At 44.0% G+C, this 24,519-nt stretch overlaps 1 protein-coding gene across 2 annotated transcripts; it reads right to left on the bottom strand.

Annotated features, from left to right (window-relative positions):
* Positions 1-385: 385 nt before the first annotated feature.
* il10 (interleukin 10) lies at positions 386-8,333 on the bottom strand. Of its 2 annotated transcripts, XM_052034750.1 has the most exons (5): positions 8,176-8,333; positions 7,475-7,537; positions 5,692-5,844; positions 2,400-2,477; positions 386-2,305 (listed from the first exon to the last, which is right to left on the bottom strand). In XM_052034750.1, exons 1-5 carry the CDS (start codon positions 8,329-8,331, stop codon positions 2,216-2,218), a joined length of 540 nt encoding a protein of 179 aa, XP_051890710.1. In that variant the 5' UTR covers positions 8,332-8,333; the 3' UTR covers positions 386-2,215. The 2 variants fall into 2 exon arrangements, with proteins under 2 accessions (XP_051890710.1, XP_051890711.1); XM_052034751.1 differs by lacking the exon at positions 7,475-7,537.
* Positions 8,334-24,519: the final 16,186 nt, after the last annotated feature.

Here is a 24,519-nt window from a genome sequence, read left to right as displayed (position 1 = left end):
GAGAGGGGATTGAAAGACGTGTTTGGAATCATCAAGGGGCCAGTTGGAGTGAACAAGGAGAGACTGTTCCCATTACCAGAAGGGTCAGCACTCAGAGGACAGAGACATAAACTGATTGGTAAAGGAACAAGGAATCCCTTAAGGAAAAACCTTTTCATACAGTGAGTGGTCATTCTCTGAGTAACAGGGTAGTGAAAACAGATTCCATCATCCCTTTCAAATGGAATTGGATAAATAGGTTTGAGAGAGAACAGAATGGTTAGAAGATGGGAGAAGCACTGAGAATGGGACTGATTGCAGGGGCCTGCACAGCTCAGTGGGTTGAATTACATGCTGTTATGATCATTATGATTCTGTAAGAAGACAACAGCTGGATAATTGAAGATTTGAATAAAATGGTATTTATTTAAACAGTGCTATCAGGTATACTACAGTTCAAGTTCACACACTACACATGGCTTGAGGTAGGTAGAGTGCATTAATACATCAAAAAAGCAGAAACATTAACGTTTTGACACTTTAACACTATTGGTGAATACATCCAAAGTACAATCATTATTTTTAACTTGATGTAACAAATGTCGGGATGTTCTTAAACCCTAATTCAACTTTCAAAAACTTGTGAGAATTTGCACTTTGGATAGGAACGGCATTAAAAACTTTCAGAGGTTCAACAGCTCAAAGGATCAACGCTACATTTTACTGTAAAACACATAATACTGAGGTTAGTTATTTCATTAATAAACTCCCATCCAGGGGACTCGCTTTGAAATATATACATAATGAGGTATGCTTGTTAACATTTACATAGATTGCAATGTTCACATTGGTTTTGTCTCCATCATCGTTGGAAAAACTCATGTGACAGTAATGACTGATTAATTTTTACCCGCTTTCTCGCTCCCTCACACACTAACATAATGTATGCCAGGCTGGTAAGATTTAGTTCCAGATGCATTGAATAATCCCAAAAGATTTTCTGCACCATTTTTAAAAGGCTAATACATCATGATGTGTTCAGATGGGAGAATTTGACAGAGTCTTAAAAGTGTGAAGATCTAGTGCACACAAGAGTTTTATACTTTAAACTAGCCTAAAATATAGCTCCTAATACTGCAAACAATTACTGGAGACAAGGTATCATAACTTATCATAAAGTACACACAAGTGCACATTCTTTTGAACACAGACAGCATTCATAACAAGTCAATAAATATTTGGATTGAATCAGGCTGTACTATTGCAGTAAACGTCTTTGAAATGGGTGTTACTGATTTACTGATACAGTAATGGATGGATATATGAAAATACACTGACAAAGTATTTAAAACTCCATATTGCACTCTCATAAATAGTAAAAAAAAGCAAATTAAAATATTTCAGTTATGTATCAAAATATACAGACCACAAGCAGTAAAGAATATCGAGCAAATAACAAGAACTGATACTTATTTTTGCTCTATTTCTTAATTCTCAAATACATTAATAATCAAAACTATAATTGCTGATCTAACAAAAGATTATAAAATACAGAAAATATCATTTGCATTTTCATTCTATTGAAAAATAAAAATTGAATGAAATTCATTCAGATGTGATTTACATTTAGATTGAGCAGTCACAGGACAAATTGCAAAGGACGGGGTCTGAGAAAAAGTATTTTTAGATACTGTGAAGAAATTGTGAGATCGATGTAACCTAATTGACTTCTGGCGCTGGAGTCATATGGTGAATTCATTTGGAGTCAACAAGTATCATTGGGTAAAAGACTGGCACTCCAGCACAGGAGAGCAGGGTGAGTCAGAAAGACAGGGGAGATTCAACCAGCTGGTTACAGACTGGCTTAATCTACCCCATCGCTCAGGTAGGTGCTGGGGGAATGCTGGAAGTTCAGGTGTAATTGATGGTGCTAACCCTGCAATCTCTCATTGGCTGCTCTGCTCCCAACATTCACTTTAGTGTCTTCAACGGAACTAAATTTCAGAAGCAAGGGCACAGTACAGAATTGTTCTAGACTGAGAACAACACCATCAATCAGAGAAGTATTTTGTTAATTTTACTCTAAATGGTCAACAAATTTTCGGAGTAGCAAGCATCATAATGAAGTAGCAAAAATGCTGAAACTGCCAAGCCTAAATATAAATATGGCTTTAAATACTAGTGACTTTCTTAATTAAGGAAGTGTTGGGACTCTTTCAGACAGCTCCGCTCCTTCTCAATTTCGTCTCATGTTTATGTAGTTCCAAATCCAGTCAATGAAGGTGTTAAGTTCTCCCATGGCTTTGTACACACCTTTCACCTGTAACTGATGAGGACGGTAACACGTTATTACACAATGACCATCGGTTGCTTGAAATTCAGCTCTGCACAGGTAATTCAGAACATGATTATTCTCTTACCTGCTTGAATGTCCGATGAATGTTCTTGAAATATGAAACTTTGTTGCAGCTACACAGGTCACAATTGAAGAATTGATGCTAAAAGGCAAAAATCTCATTTTACAAAATGGCTTACTGCTGTCACCAGTTGGAAATGATACACATTCTGATACCAATTTATAAATACTGTTATAAGTCTAATGTTTCAAAACTGAAAGCAGTGAAAATATTAACAGGAGGGTAATTAGTTTGAAACTCACCACTGAATGGAAAAAATAGAATCACATGCTTCATTTTAATCCATTCACATTTTAGCATGTAAATATGCTACAAGGAAAATTGTTGGCTCCTGTGACACTTTGCATTCTAGACATTATACCTTACACATCCCATTAAAAAATGAAAATGTGATAATCCTTTGATTTTAAGCAGGTAGACTCAGTGCCTCAGTCCCAGTGCAGCCTGAATTCAGTTTAAGGCATGACATGACTCTGTCCCCCTGCTTTGGTCTAGAGCTTGCTTAGGCCCTGACTTGAAACATACTACAGCAACTCAGCCAACACCAAAGTTGTAGAGGTTAATATGCCTTAGCAATTGCTGCAGATTAGAATGTTTAGCAGGAGTGCAAATAATCACTGTAGTGTGGGTGTGGACATGTTCTGAAAGCATGGGAGGGATCTCTCTCAACACAAACCCAGGAAGGGAAGAGGCCACTTTATGTCCTAGAGCCTCAGAGGCAGCTTTTATTGCTGAATCACTCCAATGAGTCACAAAGGATAAAGAATACTATCTTTTTGCGGCTGTTAGAATTCAGAAGTTGATATTATTTAACAGGCCAGTATGAGACCTAGTTTATCCTTCAATAACATTGCAATTGGTTGCCATTGCTTTGATCAGATGAATTAGTTGCAAAAACAACTAGGTCAGCAGTTCTTTTTTTCATTTAAGCCCTCTGTTTGCAAGTGGTACTGTCCCGCTGAAAATTTGCATTCTTTATTTTCGCTCAGGCTTTTGCAAGTACGCTCCAATTGCCTGGTTATCTGGTTAACGGTTTTCACAGTAACTACGGTGAAACATTCATTTTATGCCTGCCTTTGTTTCATTCTGAATTGGTGCAAATCTTCAGCTGCGTATACTTCAGCTGCTGATGTTAACCCAGCCTTGCTCCAGAGGTGATCTCTTCACTTTTGCATGATAATTCCAGCAAAGAAACCACAGCCTCTATTGCTTAGGGTCAGGACTCTAAGATAACTCCCACTTCCCTGTTGCAAACTGGTCACAGAATAATATTCCACTTTTTGACTTGTTGGTTAGATTGCTTCGGAAGGGTTTTTTAGCCTCAGTGCTTTGCAATGAGCTGCAACATGACCTGCTCTTGTAAGTCTACACAATGAAAAGAAGTACCTAGACCAGCACTTGAAACATCGCTGGGAGCCTCCTCCTGAAGCTTACAGCAGCACAGAAAGAGGTCATTTAATCCATCCAATCCGATGCCCGCTCCCAGAGGGAGCAATCACATTACTCCCATTCCCTGTCTCCTTATATCCCTTTAGCTGTACAAACCTGTTCTCTATCACAATCACCCATTAACTCCCCTTTGACTCTTCTTGCCATTAACCTACACTAGAGGCAATTTACAGCAGCCAACTAAACTACCAGATTATCTTGGCACATTGGAGTAAAATGGAGCAACTGAGGAAACCCATGCAGTCACAGGGGGAACATGAAACTCTACACAGACAGCACCTGAGGTCAGGATTGAACCCGGATCTCTGTAGCTGTGAGGCAGTGGCCCCACCAGCTGTGCCAACCCCAAATAAGCAGTCACTTCAGTGTCCGTCTACAACTTATCCGTCCTGAAGGCAACTCCGTCAGTCAGTGGTCTGGAGCTGAGGTGCAGTCAGTGGAGGTCAGTGCAAACAGCAAGGTTCTGTGAACAAATGAAGCATAATCTGTCTCCTGGCAGAGTTACGTAAGGACGGGATGTTGACCAAGCAGAGGACCCATAACTTTTCCTCAGTTAGCACCGTGGGATAGTTTCATCCCCCTGAGGAATCTGCCAACTGTTCTCAGCGAAGTCCTGAAGTGCAAGTGTGCATACATGTGCATATGACATTAAACTCAACTTCAACTTTGTATTAGTGTAGTCAGCAAGCTCCATTCAATCTTCCAAATGGGAAAGGATAGTGTTTTTAATTGATTAAAATATCTTTTCTGGATAAACTGTGTAAATGTTGGTTGTAAGGTGTCACAGTACTGTGCCATTTACTCTGGGAAGTGGGGGTGTTACAGGCATTTTAGAGAAGTTGGAGACACACGAGACTCCAGATCGCTGGAATCTGCAGCAACAAATTATCTGTTGGAAGAACTCAGCAGGTCTCTGTGAGCAGCATCTGTGAGAGGAAAGGGTTTTCGACCCAAAATGTTGACAATTCCTTTCCTACCTCCCAGATGCTGCCTGACCCACTGAGTTCCTCCAGCACATTGCTTGCTGTTTACAGAGAAGCTGTCTGATTTTCATTCCAATAGTTTCACGCTGAAACTGGAGCCCAAGCCCACATGTGAGTTGGGATGGTACATGGAAACAGGCAATAAAATTCAGAGGAAAAGATTGTAATTCAATCACTGCTGTTTCACATTAGGAACGATACTTTGGGTATTCAGATACATATCGAAAAACAGCTGCTGATGTTGCATTTTCTGTAAACAACACAGCTCAAGGTGAGGCTGAACATCCAAAAACTGTAGAATATTGCACAATTTTTAGCAAATATTTCAAACAGGTTAAATAAACATTGAAAGGTTGTTGAATTCAAGTTATCAGATATAAACTACAAAATAAATCTTAAAAATCTTAAAAATCCATGAAGTTTTCAAGGAAATCCATGAAAATCCACAAACCCTCAAGCCAAGGAATCTTTTAAGCTGAATCCTACAAACTCATGTTACAGTTCGTGTGATTTTCAGCGGCTTTAGAGTGGGATTAGTTCACAGTAAAGCTACACAAAGCAGTGATCTCCCTGGGTTGTGTTGGAGAATGATCCAAACACAACAGCTTTAGGGGGAGTGCAGAAATTGTAGCTTCAGGATTTCCATGTGAAGTTCTGAGGCAAACACTCTGAAACCACTGTCATATCCGACTCTGGTGAATGCCGGTAATTTTGTCATTAATACTTTCACAAATGACATTCTCTTCCATTTAAGAACAATCACATAATATAACAATAAAATAATAAAAAATCCTCCTAAGTTATCACAGTGTTTTTCCCTTCGTATATCCAAAGGAATTCATGAAAAAGAATACAATACTTACACAATTTTGTACGTTCTCGTGCAGCTCATGCAAGGCATTCCCGATTTTACTGATGTGGCTATTGATGGTTCTTTTGTGGGTTCTGGCTGCAGGGATCACATCCTTGAGGTAAAAATTCAGCATTTCCTTCAGGAACTTGCAACTGTGGTTATCCTAAACATTTACAAGCAGTTACTATTGTGTCTTGAATGTGGTCATGGCACAAATAGAAAACAGCAAGTGGTTAACAGTTTTTGGAATAATGCCACAGTCTGTATCCTGATTTAGACAGCATGCACTTTCAAAATCCTCTATTTGGAGACTCATGACCCAAAAGTGAATTTGATACAAATAGGATATTATTTCAAAATACTGTAGAACTAAATTGTTTCATTTTCTATTTTTAACTTAATTTTAAAATTAGTTATTTCTTCCCTCAGCATTCGACCAACTAAAGCAACTACAATGCAGACGTGTTGCTCAAAGTTCAGTTTCATTTGACTTCATTAAAGGTCACCAATCCGAAACACTGACCCTGCTTCTCCACAGGTGCTCCCTGACCTGTTGGGCATTTCCAGCTTTATTCTGGTTTTATGTTGGATTCCCAGCATCTGCAAAACTTTGCTTTTGGCCAGGGAAATACTTTCACTGGTATTTCACTGGTAATACAGAATCCCATGCCTGCATACAGCAAGTCTTTCACTACAGTCAGGCACTGACTGATGTGTGGGGCTTTGTGGTGTATATGGGTCCTATTTATTGAGCCATCTACACCACTCCTTGTAGTCACTTGCCATTTTACTATTAACATTAGGTTACACTATATGAGATAACAGAGAGAGGGCATTGAGCCCATGATCGCTGGGTCTAAATCCTGCAACTCTGGCCCCAACAGAACTATGGGAGTACCTTCACCAGAAGGACTGCAGTGGTTCCAGAAGGTGACTCACTACAACCTTCTCAAGCAAAAAAAAACAAACTGCTGGAGGAATTCAGTGGGTCAAGTGGCATCTGTGGAGCCAAAGGGATAGTAAACGTTCTGGGTTGAGACCCTGCATCGGAACTCAAGGGTCGCTAAGGCTGGTCAATAAATGTTGGCATCATCAGCGATGTTCACCTCCCTTGAATAAATTAAATTAAAAATTCTTCCTAAATTATTCCAATGTTTTCCCTACAGATGACCAATAGGAATTCATGAAAAAGGCATCCTGAGACCTTCTTAGTTTAAGCGTGATAAGGTTTTCACTGCCCACTGGTTTAGATCTAATCACTGCCATATTAGCACATCCTTCTAGCTAGAGTTCTAAATAGTAAAATGTCAGTCTGCACCCACTGGTAATAACCATAAACAACACTATTGATAACACCTCTAATGGCAGTGAGCACCTAACAGCAAAATCAGTCTTCTCAATCTCAATTTCTGTTTGGTAAAAGTTTGGGTTGTTGAAAGTCGTGTCACTGATGAGATTGGTGTTCCATGTAAGTCCACAGTTCTCATCCCTTGGTCATGATGGTTCTCCACCTTCTGTTTATTTTCTGATTACTTCAAAGGGCTTAGTGACTCACAAGTCACGAGACACACAAATCAATGCAGTGAAACCAGCCGCTAGAAGGGAATCATTTTTCTATGTGAGGCGTCCGATCTAGCAATCTCTTTATGTGGGGTCACTCCCCAACAATCCCCTTATTCAAGGCACCTGGCTACAACACCAGGACAGCCCAGCAGTGGAACCCCACCACAGAGTTCAGTTCATGCCCAGCTTTAACAGTTTACGTAAGACTGTTGAAGTTAAACTTTCCTCACCTTGAATCCCGGCAGACCTTTCCTTTCCAGCAGTGTTATCTTAATATTGTCATCTTTTCTTTGCTGTTATAAGCAACAAACACAAATCACTAAATGCAAACTTATTTCCATTGAATAAATTCCCCCTTCCACTGATTGCCTGACCTGTACACCTTATGCCACAAATGTTTATTCCCGATACAAAAGTTGATCCCTGAAACCATTGCCTGGCTTCAAGCTTTGGAACTTTTTGTTTCTGTTTGATTAACTACAGGCAGAGAGTTCATCCCATTAAAAATCTCCAGGATAACAGAATCTCCAATAACACCACTAACGTTTCCTTAAATGAAGCAACAATCCTCTCCTGCTGAATATTGCAAAGTAAAATTGAACAGCTCTATATATAAGATCTTTTCAGCATTTAATTTTAATTATTTTAATAAAATTATTTTAATAAAACCACATGTACTTGCTTAAAATAACTGATATCAAAGCTCAATTGCATTCAGCTGTTTTAATATAATTGTTGCTAGATTTTGAACTTCAGATTTACATTTTTTTTCTCTTCAAGTACTATTTACAATCAACTTGCATTAAGAGCTGTAACTAATCCTGACCCCGTCTCCTCATTAACTGTCCTGCACTTCAGAAACTGGAGAGCTGTAATTTACAAAGAATTGCCCTGCACCAGGCACAAAAACACACTTCCACTTAATACTTACAAAATAATTCTTTATCTGGCGATAAGAAGTTCTGAGTTCTTCGATATGAGCGGGGAACACAGCATAGTTAAAGCAGAGATGATGTGAGTGGCTCAGGCTACAGCAGCAACACTGAATGCTAATCAGTGCACACAATATCGCAGTGAGGCTCTTCATAGTTTCTGTCTAGTTCACACAGCAGTGCGTATTAGGCATATGGATTGACACTTAGTCCTTTTCTTTATATATTTTCCCTTTGTGGCTACTATTGGTTTCTAACTTCCTATTGAAATTTCCTGTTGGTTTTATTATTTGAGGTGTCTGTCAAATTTTAAATGTCACAAAAGCTTCCTGGTAATTGAAGTTTCCATTGACCGCTTGTGTGCTTTAATCATTGTGAAATTTTTGCGCAGAACTTCAGATCATGTATGTTTTTTTCCCGTCAGACTAACTTTTTGCAGTGCTTGTCGATAAATAATTCTTATGCAATTAATACTTTGAAGCTAAAATATTGCTGTTACAAACCTCAATATCTGGTCCTCAAACTTTCCTCTACAAGTTGGGACCATTTGTCCATGTTTGTGTTCTTTGTAGCTAAAATATTGCTGTTATGAGCCTCAATTTCTGGTCCTTAAAACTTTTCTCTACAGGTTGGGACCATTTGTCCATGTTTGTGTTAATGTGGGTCAAGAGCTATCCACTGCCAGAGTCACCCAGGGTCCCATTGCATTGGTGAGTGGACATGGGGCTGGACCAGTGAAAGTATTTCCCCAGCCTGCCACCCCCTCCCCTTTCCTCCATGAAGGTGCAATGCATTGCTGATTACTTTTTCTCTGTGCATTAGAGCTCAAATTTTCGATTTTGACTTACTGGAGTCTGACATCACACAACACTTTGAGAGTTCCATGCAAACTTAACTGGAAGTGGAAGGTGCTCTGCTGATCTGCATCAACTTGGAGAGCAGATTCTACCCAAATGCAGGCAACACTGAGAGGGCAGTTCAACAAATGGAGCAAGTCCAACACACCCAGTGAGACAGCAGTTGCCTTTGTTTTTTTTGTGAGATTGTTTCCTGATCTCTGCTCTGCAAATTACAAAGCTCTCCAACATTATACTCTGAAGCTGTCAGGCACAGCAGAGATTTGGAAATGCATAGAATCTGAGCAGATTATGGTCCCTGTCCTTGTACTGATATCGGGAGATCCCAGACGCTCCGGACGAGAGATACCCCACACACTTAAAAAAAGCAGCTCGATTAAAGCCACAAAACCACCATTAGGCAATTTAACAAATCAAAGGAAAAGGCACCCAAAAGGATTGTTCATTGTTGCCAGTTTCTTTTCCTCTTGTATAAACTTTGGTTTTAGAAACTTAATTTTGCCTCGAATGCAGGCACCTTCATGAATTGCTGACGTGAGTGTTGTGATCTGCTCCATGACTGAGTGGAACTGGCGCCCACTCTAGTAAACACAGACACGTGTGAGATGGTGATTGCAAAGCAAAAATCACCTTCAATATTAAATAAGGGTTTTTTTCTCTCTTGATGGAGATTTAATCTTATTCTGAGTTTCGAAACAGGATATTAGTGGTTATGAGCTTAAGTTGATTCGCAGAACTGTCCACAGATGTGCTAATAGTTGGCCACTCAGCATTCTTACCAGTGCTCTGAGCCCCAGCAATACCTGTTCAATTTTATCTTTATGACTGAAGTAAGAATTGCAGTTTTGAATGGATCTGATGATGAAAATTTCTTCTCGCTCAATACTAAATGACTTTTACTCATGCAAACCCAAACTCCAGTTCCTCTTTGTCTCTGAAATCTCTTCCACCTCTATAATCCCCAGGAGCTTTGTGATCCTTCAGTTCTGACCCATTGCTCATCCGCAGATGTATTTGCTCCACTCCAGTGACTGTGACTTCAGCTGACCAGACTCTGAGTTCTGGAATTCCCTCCTTAACCCTCTCCACTTCTCTCTGCTCCTTAGAAATGGCCAAGCAGTTCACCACCACCACCTGAAGGGCTATAAGGGATGGGTAATAAATGCTGGCATTGCCAATGGTGCAGGAACCCTGAGAACTCACCCTTCATTCCCTGTTCTGGGCCACGGCTCATTGTCAAATGTTGTTTGGTGAAGCACCCTGAGATGTTCTGGCTTAAGTTAAAGCAGCTTTCTAAATGCAAGTTGCTAATGTAAGTTCCATCAAATGGAACATAGAACAGTACAGCATAGGAACAGGCCCTTTGGCCCACGATGTCTGTGCCAAGCATGATGCCAAATTAAACTAATCCCACCTGCCTGCACATGATCCGTATCCTTCCATTCCCTTCATATTCATGTGCTTATCTAAAAGCCTCTTGAACACCACTACTGTATCTGCTTCCACCACCATCCCTGGCAGCTTGTTCCAGGCACCTACCATTCTCTATGTAAAAATTTGTCCCGCACATCTCCTTTGAATTTACCCCCTCTCACCTTAAATGCATGTCCTCTAGCATTCAACATTTCTACCCTGAGAAAAAGGATTCTGGCTCTCTCCTCTATCAATGCCTCTCATAATACTTCTATCAGGTCTCCTCTCACCCTCCACCGCTCCAGAGAAAACCCAAGTTTGTCCAACCTCTCCCTACAGCACATATCCTCTAATCCAGGCAGCATCCTAGTAAACCTCTTCTGCACCCTCTCCAAAACCTCCACATCCTTCCCGTAATGGGGCAACCAGAACTGCCACACAATACTCCAAGTGCAAGAACATGGTTTGAAGTGCACTGCATTACCCAACTCAGGAATACCGTGACCGGTTTAAGTCCTAACCTGGGTTAGGCTGAACATGCTTGTTGGTTGATTTCAACAAAATCCTGGACCCTCCTTTCAGCCAAAACTTGACAAAGTCACATGCTAAGCAGCAAGTGCTTTCCTAGTGAACAGAGTAAGAAATGGGCATCAGTCCTGAATGCATTCACCCTCCTGCAGTTCACCTTGACAACATTTCTATGTAGCTTAGTATACTTTGCCTGTGTTGGTATCAGTCAGGCCTGAGATGCATTGGGGGAGGGGGCTTCACTGGGGGCAGTGATCCACACTAATGCATGGAGGCCATTTAGTTGAGTGTATCCATGCAACCCCAGAAGGAGTGATGCAGCCTAATCTCATATCCCAGTGCCTGGACTGTGGTCCCTGGAAGCCGGAGGTCCTCAAGGGTTTCAGTGAAATGCAGTGAGGGCTTCTGCTTCCACCACTCGTTCAGGCACTGAGTTCCAGTCCCACATCACTCTTTGGACAGAAAGACTTTTCCTTAGGAGACACAAGGGACGGCAGATGCTGGAATCTGGAGCAACACACAATCTGCTGGAGAAACTCAGCGGGTCAGGCAGCATCTGTGGGGGGGGAGAGGAATTGTTGACATTTTGGGTTGAAACCCTGCATCAGGACTGAGAGGGGAGAGGGGAGGTGGCCAGCATAGAGGAGAGGGGGAGTGGCAAGAAAGGAATCCGAGGTGAAAAACACGATGATGCTGGAGGAACTGGCAGGCCAGGCAGCATCCGTGGAGAAAAGCAGGTGGTCAAGGTTTCGGGTCAGGACCCTTCTTCAGGACTGAAGATAGGAAAAGGGGAAGCCCGGTATATAGGAGGGGAAAGCAGAGCAGTGATAGGTGGACCAAAGAGGGGAGGCGGGGTGGGCACAGGGTGGTGATAGGTAGATGCAGGTAAGAGACAGTGATGGGCAGGTGTGAGGGAGGAGGGGAGAGCAGATCCACCGGGGGATGGGTCAAAGGTAAGAAGAGAGAGGAAAAAAAAGTGCTAGGAGAATTGAAGAAGCACGGTGGGTAGGGGGGTGGGTGGGGGGGGGTTGTTTGGGGAAGGGGGGAGGGGATTACCTAAAGTGAGAGAACTGATTGGTGGACTGAGGAGGGGTGTGAGATGACAGGCAGGAGGTGCCAGGTAGGGGAGGCGGGAGGCAGTGGCAGGTGAATGGTAGATGGAGGCAGACAGGTAAGAGGGGAAAAACAGATGGACTGAGGTGGGGGGGGGGGAGGGTGAAGGTTGGAGGCGGCTGCTGGAGGGAGATAAGCAGGAACACGAGGGGCTGCCAATGCTGGAGTCGGATAAGGAAAGGAGGCCAAAATGGGAACCAGGAGGGGTGGGGTGAACTGTAAATGGAACCAGATGGGTGGGGGGGGGCAGGGATAGTGTGATGGGGGTGGGGTGGGGAGGGAACCTGGATGTCCTCAACTTTTCCTCAACTTCCTCCAACCCTTCCACCAAATCCACACACCGTCCTGAAACATATCGCCGTTCCTTCACCGTCACTGGGTCAGAATCCTGGAACTCCCTCCTTAACCACACTGTGGGTGCACCCGCACCTCAGCGACCGCAGCGGTTCAGGAAGGCAGCTCACCACCACCTTCTCAAGGGCAGCTAGGGATGGGCAATAAATGCTGGCTCAGCCTGTGAAGCCCACACTCCTTGAATGAATATGACAAAAGATAGTTATTAGCCTCTCTGCTAAGGTAATAAAAAAATAGAAAATGCTGGAAGTGCTTCAGAACTGTATCAACCTGACACTAACTCTACTTCTTTCTCCACAGGTGCTGACAGACCTGCTGAGTATTTCCAGCAATCCCTGATTTTATTTCAGATCTCCACTGAAATTATTCCTTCCTCTTCACTTATAATTTTGTATATTGGAATTAAATGTCCCTGCTGTTTCCCTTCCTCCAGAGAAACGTGCCCCACACTGCTCCATCTCTCTTTATAATTAAGCTTCTCCGGATCCACCAAAAGCTGAGGGGTACTGGTGTTCCATGCGGTTTCGGCATCACATCCTGCTCCTGTGTTCTGCGCCTTGGCTGGTTTGCCTTCTTCACCACTGTCCTGCTCCCTTCAGAGGTTGTGGACAGGCAATCCAGGATCCCTCCAGTCAACTATATTTAGTATCCTACCATTTGTTGTCCGTTCCTCTGCCGTGTTTTCCCCCTCACACTCTTCCTGACTGAACTGCTTTCATCACCTTTGTGCTTATCTAACCATTGATAACTTCCTGAGCCCTGGGCTTTTGTACCCCCTATCAGCCACTCTGGCAGTTTTGGTACCACCTACAAAATCACGGCTCCTGTATTCACATCCGAATCACTAATATGCCTTGGTAAATTAACATTGAGCTCCAAGCAACTCTGCTGCACTCAGCACCAGTCTAAAAACAACACTGGTCAACTGTTAACCATTCTCAATCCCAGTTACCACATTCTCTTGGATCTATGGGATTTTAGCTTTCTAGTCCATCTGCCACACCTAAGAAGATACGAGAAGCTGCAGATGCTGAAATCTGGAGCAACACACAGTCCAGATGAAGGACCTGAAACACTGACTGTCCATTTCATCCATGACGTATGAGAATCGTTTGATGGCTCTGGGCCTGTACTCGCTGGAGTTTAGAAGGATGGGGGGGGGGATCTCATTGAAATATTGAAAGGCCTGGATAGAGTGGATGTGGAGAGGACGTTTCCAGTAGTGGAAGAGTCCAGGACCAGAGGGCACAGCCTCAGAATAGAAGGGTTTCCCTTTAGAACTGAGATGAGGAGGAATTTCTTTAGCCAGAGGGTGGTGAATCTGTGGAATTCATTACCACAGACGGCTGTGGAGGCCAAGTCATTGGGTGTATTTAAAGTGGAGGTTAATAGGTTCTTGATTCGTAAGGGTGCCAAAGGTTACGGGGAGAAGGAAGGAGAATGAGGTTGAGAGGGAGAAATAAATCAGCCATGATCGAATGGCGGAGTAGACTCCATGGGCCAAATGGCCTAATTCTGCCCCTATGTCTTATGGTCTTATTTCCCTTCATAGATGCTGCCTGACCTGCTGAGCTCCTCCAGCATCTTGTGTGTTGCCATAACTAAGGCCTTGCTAAACACTATGTAGACAAGATTGAATCCATCACCCTCATTGACCTTCCTTGTTCCCTCTTCAGAAAAATACAATCAAGTTATTCAGAGGTAACCGTCCTATGATAAACCACAGTGACTTTGGGAAATCTCACCGGTTCAAGCGAGGATCTATAACATGCCTCAGAATTTTTACCAACAATTTCTTCACCCTGAATGTTGGCAAAATTGCCAAGAATTCTTGGTATTGGTATTGGTTTATTATTGTCACTTGTACTGAGGTACAGTGAAAACTTGTCTTGCATACTGTTCATACAGATCAATTCATTACACAGTGCATTGAGGTAGTACAGGGTAAAACAATAACAGAATGCAGAATAAAATGTCACAGCTACAGGGAAGTGCATTGTAGGTAGATAATAAGGTGCAAGGTCATAACAAGGTAGATTGTGAGGTCAAGAGTTCATCTCATCGTACAAGGGAACAGTTCAATAGTCTTATCACAGTGGGGGAGAAGCTGTCCTTGAGCCTGGTGGTTTGTCCCCTCAGGCTCCTGTATCTTCTGCCTGATGGGAGAAGGGAGAAGAGAGCATGACCCGGGTGGGTGGGGTCTTTGATTATGCTGGCTGCTTTACCGAGGTAGCGAGAGGTAAAGACAGAGTCCATGGAGGGGAGGCTGGTTTCCGTGACGCACTGAGATGTGTCCACAACTCTGCAGTTTCTTGTGGTCCCGGGCAGAGCAGTTGCCTTACCAAGCCGTGATGCATCCAGATAGGATGCTTTCTGTGGTGCATCGATAAAAGTTGGTGAGTTTCAAAGGGGGCATGCCAAATTTCTTTAGCTTCCTGAGGAAGTAGAGGCGCTGGTGAGCTTTCTTTGTCGTGGCATCTATGTGGTTGGACCAGGATAGGCTGTTAGTGATGTTCCCTCCAAGGAACTGAAGCTCTCAACCCTTCAACCTCAGCACCATTGATGTAAGCAGATGCATGTACACCACACCCTTTCCTGAAGTCAATGACCAGCTCTTTTGTTTTGCTGACATTGAGGGAAAGGTTGTTGTCATGGCAACATTTCACTAAGCTCTTTATCTCCTTCTTTCACTCTGACTCATCGTTAGTTGAGATACAGCCTACTATGGTGGTATCATCTGCAAACTTGTAGATGGAGTGAGAGCAGAATCTGACCGTGCAGTCATGAGTATGTAGGGAGTGGGCAGAGTAGATGGCTGAGAATGCAGCCTTGTGGGGCACCAGTGTTGAGAATAATCGTGCCAGAGGTGTTGCTGCCTATCCTCACTGATTGCGGTCTGTTGGTCAGAAAGTCAAGGATCCAGTTGCAGAGGGAGGAGTCCCAGGTCTCGGAGTTTGGTGATGAGTTTGCTTGGAATTATAGTATTGAAAGCAGAGCTGTAGTTAATAAACAATAATGTAATGTAGGTGTCTTTACTGTCCAGATGCTCTAGAGATGAGTGTAGGGCCAGGGAGATGGCGTCTGCTGTAGACCTGTTCCAGTGGTAGGCAAATTGCAGTGGGTCGAGGTTTTCCGGGAGGCTGGAGTTGATGCGTGCCATGACCAGCCTCTCGAAGCACTTCATGATGGTGGATGTCGGAGCCACCGGGCAGTAGTCATTAAGACACATTACCTTGCTTTTCTTGGTACCAGAATGATAGTGGTCTTCTTAAAGCAGGTGGGAACCTCAGATTGAAGCAGGGAGAAGTTAAAAATGTCTGCAAATGCCCCCACCAGCTGATCAGCACAGTATCTGAGCACACGGCCAGGGACACCATCCGGGCCAGATGCTTTCCTCAGGTTCACTCTCTGGAAGACTGATCTTATGTCCTCTACAGTGACCACAGGTTCAGTTGCATTGGAGGCTGTCGGCGTGGGTGGTGACAAACCAATCCCATTCTGTTCAAAGTGTGTATAGAATGCGTTAAGATCATCACAAGATCACAAGACAAGGGAGCAGAAGTAGGCCATTTGGCCCATCGAGTCTGCTCCAAAGAAAAAGGAAAAAGAAAAAGAAATGAGAAATTTTGGGGTGGGGTGGGGGGGCAAAATAAACCTAACCCCAATTTCCAGCCTTATCCCCATGTCCCTTAATACCCTGACTATTTAGATATCCATCTATCTCCTCCTTAAATGCCTCCAATGACCTGGCCTCCACTGCTGTAGGTGGCAAAGAATTCCACAAATTCACCACCCTCTGGCTAAAGAAATTTCTCCTCATCTCTGTTTTAAACCTGTACCCTCTAATTCTAAGATTGTGCCCTCTGGTCCTGGACTCACCCACCAAGGGAAACAGCTTGACCACATCTACTCTGTCTAGTCCTTTCAACATTTTAAATGTCTCTATGAGGTCCCCTCTCATTCTTCTGCACTCCAGTGAGTACAGTCCAAGAGCCGACAAACGCTCATTTTACATAAGCCCTTCCATTCCAGGAATCATCCTCGTAAATCTCCTCTGAACCCTCTCCAACATCAGCACATCTTTCCTAAGATATGGGGCCCAAAACTGCACAGTATTCCAAATGAGGCCTCACTAGTGCCCTGTAGAGCCTCAGCAACACTTCCTTACTTTTATACACTATACCTCTAGAAATGAATGCCAACATAGCATTCGCTTTCCTTACCACCGATCCGACCTGGTGGTTAACCTTTAAGGTATCCTGCACGAGTACCCCCAAGTCCCTTTGTATATTTGTACTTTGAATTTTCTCTCCTCCTAGATAATAATCTGCCCATTTATTTCTGTTTCCAAAGTGTACAACTGTACATTTCTCAACATTGAATCTCATCTGCCATTTCCTTGCCCATTCTCCTAAACCATCTAGGTCTCTCTGCAACCTTCCTATCTCCTCAATACTCCCTACTCCTCCACCTATCTTGGTGTCATCCGCAAACTTAGCCACAAAACCATTTACTCCATCATCCAAGTCGTTAATGTACAAGGTAAAAAGAAATGGCCCCAACACCGACCCCTGCGGAACACCACTAGTAACCAGTAGCCAACCAGAACAAGATCCTTTTATTCCCACCCTTTGCTTCCTGCCAACCAGCCAATGCTCCACCCATTCTGTTATCCTACCTGTAATTCCATGACCTCTCATCTTATTAATCAGTCTCTTATGTGGCACCTTGTTGAAGGCCTTTTGAAAGTCTAAATACACAACATCTACCGCCTCTCCCTTATCCACCCTACCTGTGATTTCTTCAAAAAACTCCAATAGGTTGGTCAGGCAGGATCTTCCCTTCACAAAACTATGTTGGCTAGGACCTATCTTGCTTTGCACCTCTAGGTATTCCATAACCCCATCCTTGAGGATCGATTCCAATAACTTTCCCACCACTGACGTCAGACTAATGGGTCTGTACTTTCCTTTATGCTGCCTCCCACCTTTCTTATACAGTAGAACTACATTTGCGACCCTCCAGTCCTCTGGAACCTCATCATGAAGGGATGTGCCATTGTCGGTGATGCTACCCAACTTTGTTTTGTAGCCCGTTATAGCATGTAAGCTCTGCCACAAATGACCAGCTTTGTCTGGGACCGATTTTGAACCGGTATTGTCTCTTGGCATCTCTGATAGCTTTACGGAGGTTGCTTATCCTTTCCTCCCTCTTTAAATCATGTGTGCTTGGCAATTTATGGTAAAGTCCTTAATATTTCCTCTTTCTCATAGAGTCATCAAATCATTGAGTCACACAGCATGGAAACAGGCCCTTCGGCCCAACTGGTCCATGCCGACCAAGATTCCCGTCTAAGCCAGTCCCATTTGCCTGCATTTGGCCCATATCCCTCTAAACCTTTCCCATCCATGTACTTGTCCGACTGCCTTTTAAACCTTTCTCTATTTACGGTGTTTAACATTTCACAACCTGCCTCCGAACGACAGCATCTTTCCTTCTGCTTCTTCAGTTAGAGTCTCTCTCATGTGTTCTCCTCCACACAGACAAGTGAGACAAGTCACGAACAGGACCCCTCTTTTATCCTTTGCATATTTATAAATCTTTAGGCTTTCCTCAGTTCTATTTTCCAGGTTTGTTGTGTATCCTCAATCTTCTGGCTTGCTTTAACAGTTTGACCTCTGCGCCCTCTATCCTCCCCTTGCCTTCCCGTGGTCTGGTCTTCTCCACTTCCTTGCTCTGCTTTACCCTAGCCTGTATGCTCCTCAATGTTTGAAGAGGGAATCAGGATCTGGGAATCTTGAGAGCAGCGGAGGTGGTCAGGAAAATAGCAGAGTGGACTGGTGAGGGGAGAAGGTGGGCAGGAGGGGATGGGGATCAGCATGGCTTGTTCCAAAAGGAAGCTTTTCTTAATTCTCCAACATTTAGCCATACTCGCAACCCCCACTTACAACCACCCAACTCTGTGACCTTGAAGAACGCAGGGGCGACTTAGGGATCACAGATACCTCCATGTTGTCCTAATGGTTACACAAACTCCAAGAGAAATGCAGGGAGCAGCGATGTCCACATCCATGGCTTTTATCAACCTCACTAGAGCCTTTGGCTCCATCAGTCAGGGTGAACAGTAGAGGTCCTTCTCAAGTTTGGCTGGCAGAGAAATTTGCCTCCATTTTACATTTGCTTTGAGGTGCCAGGTCAGCTACGATCCTAACCAAGGGCGTTGGAATCTTGAAAGTGGTGGTGAATTTCATCATCAATGTCTGCTTCCTGAGGTATGAGACGTGGTCCATATTTTCCAAGCATAAGAAATAGGAGCAGGAGGAGGCCATCTGGCCCATCAATCCTGCTCCACCATTCAATAAGATCATGGCTGCTCTGGCCGTGGACTCAGATCCATCTACCTGCCTTTTCCCCATAACCCTTAATGCCCCTACTGTGCAAAAATATATCTAACTGTGTCTTAAATATATTTAACGGGGAAGCAGAGGGCCTCTACTGCTTCCCTGGGCAGAGGGTTCCACAGATTCACTACTCTCTGGGAAAAGCAGGTCCTCCTCATCTCCGTCCTAAGTCTACTCCCTCGAATCTTGAGGCCATGTCCCCTAGTTCTAGTCTCACCTACCAGTGGAAACAACCTTCCTGCCTCTAATCTATCCCTTTCATGATTTTATGTTTCTATAAGATCTCTTCTCTTGCCTTGAAACTTTATTGCTGGAGGGTGATGCTCTACAGTGTAACACAACCTGGTGTCAGTTCCTCTATTTTTGTTCCCTTATCCCCCTCCAGCCCCCCTAACACCCACTTCATTCCCTTGCTCCTGCTGGTTCCATCCACCCACTACACACACTGCTAACCCACTGGCTCCCCCCCAACACTCTCCCCTCCCCCCTCTAGTTCTGGTTCCACCTGCCATACAGCTCTCCCCCAATGGTTCCCATTATCACTTCCTTAACATCAGATTCCAACACCAGTAACCTTTGTGCTCCCACATCACCCTCCAGCCTCTGTGTCCACTCTCCCCTCTTCCCACCTCACTCCATCTACCTCTTTTGTTGTATCTGCCTCTACCTATCACCCACCTCTCCCAAGTCCACCACTACGCCGCCCCGACCAGGCTTGATCTGCCCATCATCCTTCACCCCTCCTTGTTCCACCAATCAGCTCCAGCCCTGGTTTCAGCACACCCCCTCTACTCTTTATGCTGGTTGTCTCCCCTCCCCACTCTCACCCCTGATGCAGGGTCTCAACCCAAAACGTCGACAATTCCCCTCCCGCCACAGGTGCTGCTCAACCCACTGAGTTCCTCCAGCAGATTATTTATTGCTTATGATGCTAACCAATGTGACCACCATAGAACCAATCTCAGTGAAGACTGGTGTCTGGGGTCAAGCAAGCCTGCTTCATCACCCAACACTTTTCCGAATCTTGTGCTGTGTTAATTCACCCCACCTCCAACAAGCACCTTGCTACACCAGAGTGATCCAATGAGATGTTGGATGCCTCAACTCTGGAACCAAGGTCACCCAAGCCTCAGCAGCTGAGCTGCCACTTGCAGAGACTGCATGCATTTGTACTCATTCAAGGCCCATCTCCAAGTCATTGTTGACTCATTCACTGAAGTGTACAAGAGAATGGACTGTACACTCAACATCCATAGGACAAAGGTCCTCTCCCACTTGTACAGCATCACCCTTGGGCAATCAAAGTTTACAGCAAAAGCTTGGACAATGTAGACCTCATCTCGTATCTCAGGAGGCAGACATTGCTGATGGAATTCGCCATCACCTTCAGTGAGCTAGCGCTGCCTTTGGTCAACAAGGAAAACGATATTTGAAGATCAAGACCTCAGTCCTGACATTAACTTACGGACTACTGGGCAGCAGTGATCCCTGCCCTCCTGTATGCCTCTGAGACTTGGACCACTAACAGCAGGCATCTCAAGAGAGGGAGAGAGATCCCACCAACATTGGGATTCAGTGAACCAAAATCGGAAACCTCTCCCAGGCCCGATCCTCTCCTCCCTCACCTCTGAAGCAGGCACTCTACTCTGAGATGTCAGAGGAAGAGATTGTCAAACAGACAGAAAAAAATTCAAGGATGTGTTCAAAGTCTCCCTGAAGAAAATACAAAATCCCGTCAGACTCCTGGGAACCCCTGGGCCATAACCATTCATAATGGGAGAGAATTCAGGATGGCACTGGGAACCTTGAGCTGATGTTTTGGGAGCACACAGAAGCCCAGTGTAAACAGCAAAAGGGATTGATGACCTCACAGGTCACCCATCCACTGCCCACCCACAATGCAGTCCATGGATCCTGCACTGGCCTCTCCACCCACCCCAGATCCCATGAAACCAGGGTAGTAGCAAGTCATTCAGGGTCTCTAAGAGGAAGAAGGAGATCTGGGCATATATTACTGTTCCATCATTGTCACTAGATGCGAATCTTGGCTTCCTGACTGGAATTGGAATTGGTTTATTATTGTCACATGTACTGAGGTACAGAGAAAAACTTGTCTTGCATACCGTTCATACAGATCAATTCATTAGAACAGTGCATTGAGGTAGTACTGGGTAAAACGATAACAGAATGCAGAGTAGAGTGTCACAGCTACAGGGAAAGTGCAATGCAGGTAGAGAATAAGGTGCAAGCTCTTAATGAGGTAGATTTTGAGGTCAAGAGTCCATCTTATCGTACCAGTAAACCATTCAACAGTCTTATAACAGTGGGGTAGAAGCTGTCCTTGAGCCGGGGGTACGTGCTTTCAGGCTTTTGTATCTTCTGCTCAATGGAAGGGGGGAAAAGAGAGAATGTTCAGGGTGGGTGGGGTCTTTGATTATGCCGGCTGCTTTACTGAGGCAGCGTGGAGTATAGACAGAGTCCATGGAGGGGAGGCTGGTTTCCGTGATGTGCTGAGCTGTGTCCACAACTCTCTACAGTTTCTTGTGGTCTCGGGCAGAGCAGTTGCCATACCAAGCCGTGATACATCCAGATAGGATGCTTTCTACAGTGCGTCAGTAAAAATTGGCGAGTGTCAAAGGGGACATGCCAAATTTCTTCAGCCTCCTGAGGAAGGAGAGGTGCTGGTGAGCTTTCTTGGTCGTGGCGTCTACATGGTTGGACCAGGTCAGGCTGGTGATGTTCACTCCTAGGAACTTGAAGCTCTCAACCTGATACCATCTGTGAGGAGCTTGCACGTTCTCCCTATGACCGGGTTTCCACTGGGTGATAGATAGGTAGATAGAACAGAGCAGCATGGGAACAGGCCCTTTGGCCCATGATGTCTGCGCTGATCATGATGTCGATCTAACCTATTCCCAGCTCCCTGCACATGCTCTATTTCCCTCCGTTCTCTGCCTGTTCATGTGTCTGTCTAAATGCTTCTTAAAGACTGCCACCACCTCTCCTGGCCGTGTGTTCTCAGCATCAATCATTCTCTTTGTAAAAAACCTTGCCTTTTGAATCTCTTTTAAACTTTCTCCCTCTCACTTTAAGTTGCACCATCTTGTATTTAACATTTCTATCCTGCAATAAAGACTTTGACCATCTATCCTATCTATGACTCTTATAGTTTTATACAGTTCTATCAGGTCTCCCCTCAGCTTCCTACACACCAGAGGAAACAATCCAAGTTTGTGCAACCTCTCCTTATAGCTAATACTCTCTAATCCAGGCAGCATCCTAGTGAACCTCATCTGCACCCTCTCCAAAGCCTCCACGTCCTTACTATAATGGGGCGAACAGAATTGCACGCAATATTCTAAATGTGGCCGAACCCAAGTTTTACAAAGCTGCAGCATGACTTCCTGATCTTCAGATTCAGTGCCCCCACTGTTGAAGGCAAGTATGCCATAAGCCTTCTTTACCACACTGTGTTGCCATTTTCAGGGAGCTATGGACTTGCATCTTAAGACCCCTCTGTGCATCAATGTTCCTCAGGGTCCTGCCATTCACTGTATACTTTACACTTACATTTGACCACCCAAAATTCACATTTGTACAGATTTAACTCCATCTGCTGTGTCTCTGCCCAAATTTCCAGCTGATCTACATCCTGCTGTATCCTTTCACAACCTTCCTCACTATCCACAATTCTGCCAATTTTTGTGTCATCTGCAAACCGGCCAATCAGACCACCTAGATTTTCATCCGTATCACATCTGTATCACATATGTATAACAGAAGTCTCAACATTAATCCCTGTGGAGCACCACAGGTCACGGACCTCCAACCAGAATAACAACCCTCCACCACTACCCTTCTACGACCAAGCCAGCATTGAATCCAATCTACCATGTTACTCTGGATCCTATGTGACTTAATCTTCTGGATAAGCCTACCATGGAGGACCTTGTCAAATGCTTTATCAATTCCATGTAGACAACATCCACTGCCCTGCTCTCAGCAATCATTTTCGTCACCTCAAAAATACCAATCAATTTTGTGAGACGTGACCTCCCCCACACAAAGCCACGCTGACTCTCCCTAATGAACCCATGCCTTTCCAAATGTGCCTCAATCCTGTCCCTAAGAATCTTCCCCAATAATTTCCCTACCACTGAGGTAAAGCTCACTAGTTTATAACTTTTCCTGGATTATCCCTTGTGTCCAAATAAAGAGACTAACATTGGCTGTTCTCCAGGGTGCTCTGGTTTCCTCCCCCATCCCAAATATCTGTGTGCTGGCCCCTATAAATTTCCCCTGGTGTAGGTGAGTGATAGAATCCGGGAGGAGATGACGGGAATGTGGGGTGAATAAAATGGGATTAGTGTCAATGGGTGATTAGTGGTTAGCATGGACTCAGTGGGCTGAAGGGCTTATTTCTGTGCTGTATAACTCTATGACTCTAAACAGGGTCCCTCTGCTCTCCCTTGTGTGGAGATAAGATCCCATGTTACTATTCAAAGAGCGGAAACTCCCACTGGTATTCTGACCTATCCCTTATAACTTTTCTGATACGTATACCCGTCTTCCATGGTCACTCACCTGCGAGGGTTTATGAGCAAAGCTGTGGTCAGAGTGACTACGCAATAACTGTAAAGTATTACCAGTGCACTAATATTTGATTGAGTCATGTGTTGGTGTTGTTCCAGTCACCACCCGTGTAAACGTGTGGAGAGAAATTACTGAAAAGTACAAATGTGAAAATGAACCATTCATATTGGCAATAAAATAAGAATCAAAGGACACGTTTTGCATCATAATTTCTAAATCAATCAATCCAGATATTTGCGATTTTCTGAAAACATAACCCCTTTGAACAGAACTGGTTCTGTGGCTTTTCACAACACGGAAGTGTCTAAGTGTGTTGATCACAGGAGAGTAAGAGCGATTTCTTTTAAAGAGTGCTGGTGATATTGAAATTATTTTCTGGAGGGAGCTAGGGTGGGAGATCAGGAAGCCATTTATTAGTGGGAAGACTCGGATCTTTGAAGGGATTTCAAAAGAAATAACTGAGTGAAAGGTTCAGAATGTTTTTGAAGAACAGCAGGATGGTCTAATGATGGACCTGGAGTATTGAGAGCAGGCATTGGAGAAAGATCTGCATTTCTACAGGGCTTTTCATCAACTCAGGAAGTCCCAACTGGATTCACAACCACTTTTTAATTGTATGCTTGATATAGGAGATATAGAAACCAAATTGCACACAGAAAGATCCCACAGAGAGAGATGAGATGTGTGACCAGTCATCAGCTCTGGGGGTGTTTTCTTGAAAGTCCTTTTTTTCTGTTTATTGTAAGCAGCTCCATGCCCAGGGACATGACTAATCCGGGGCATTACACTGATAGTGAAACACAACAGCTACGCACAAGGATTAGACTTAAAAGAAAATCGTATAAAATCTGCCTTGTTTAAAATCTCACATTAATCTTCACAAGCTGTGGATAAGTAACATTGCAGAAAAATGTCCCTTTTTTGTACAATCTCCTTTGTACTTACAGTGAAATTGCTGCACTAATCATAGTTTGAAAAACTAATAGATAAATAAATAGATATTTATTAGTCACATACACATCGAAAGACAGTGAAATGCGTCTTTTTGCGTTACTGAGAATGTGCTGGGGGCAGCCCGCAAGTG

Source organism: Pristis pectinata, chromosome 20, assembly GCF_009764475.1.
Source record: "Pristis pectinata isolate sPriPec2 chromosome 20, sPriPec2.1.pri, whole genome shotgun sequence".
Classification (NCBI taxonomy): domain Eukaryota; kingdom Metazoa; phylum Chordata; class Chondrichthyes; order Rhinopristiformes; family Pristidae; genus Pristis; species Pristis pectinata.
The sequence above is the reverse complement of the archived record's forward strand: the minus strand, read 5'-3'. Positions and strand labels throughout refer to the sequence as shown.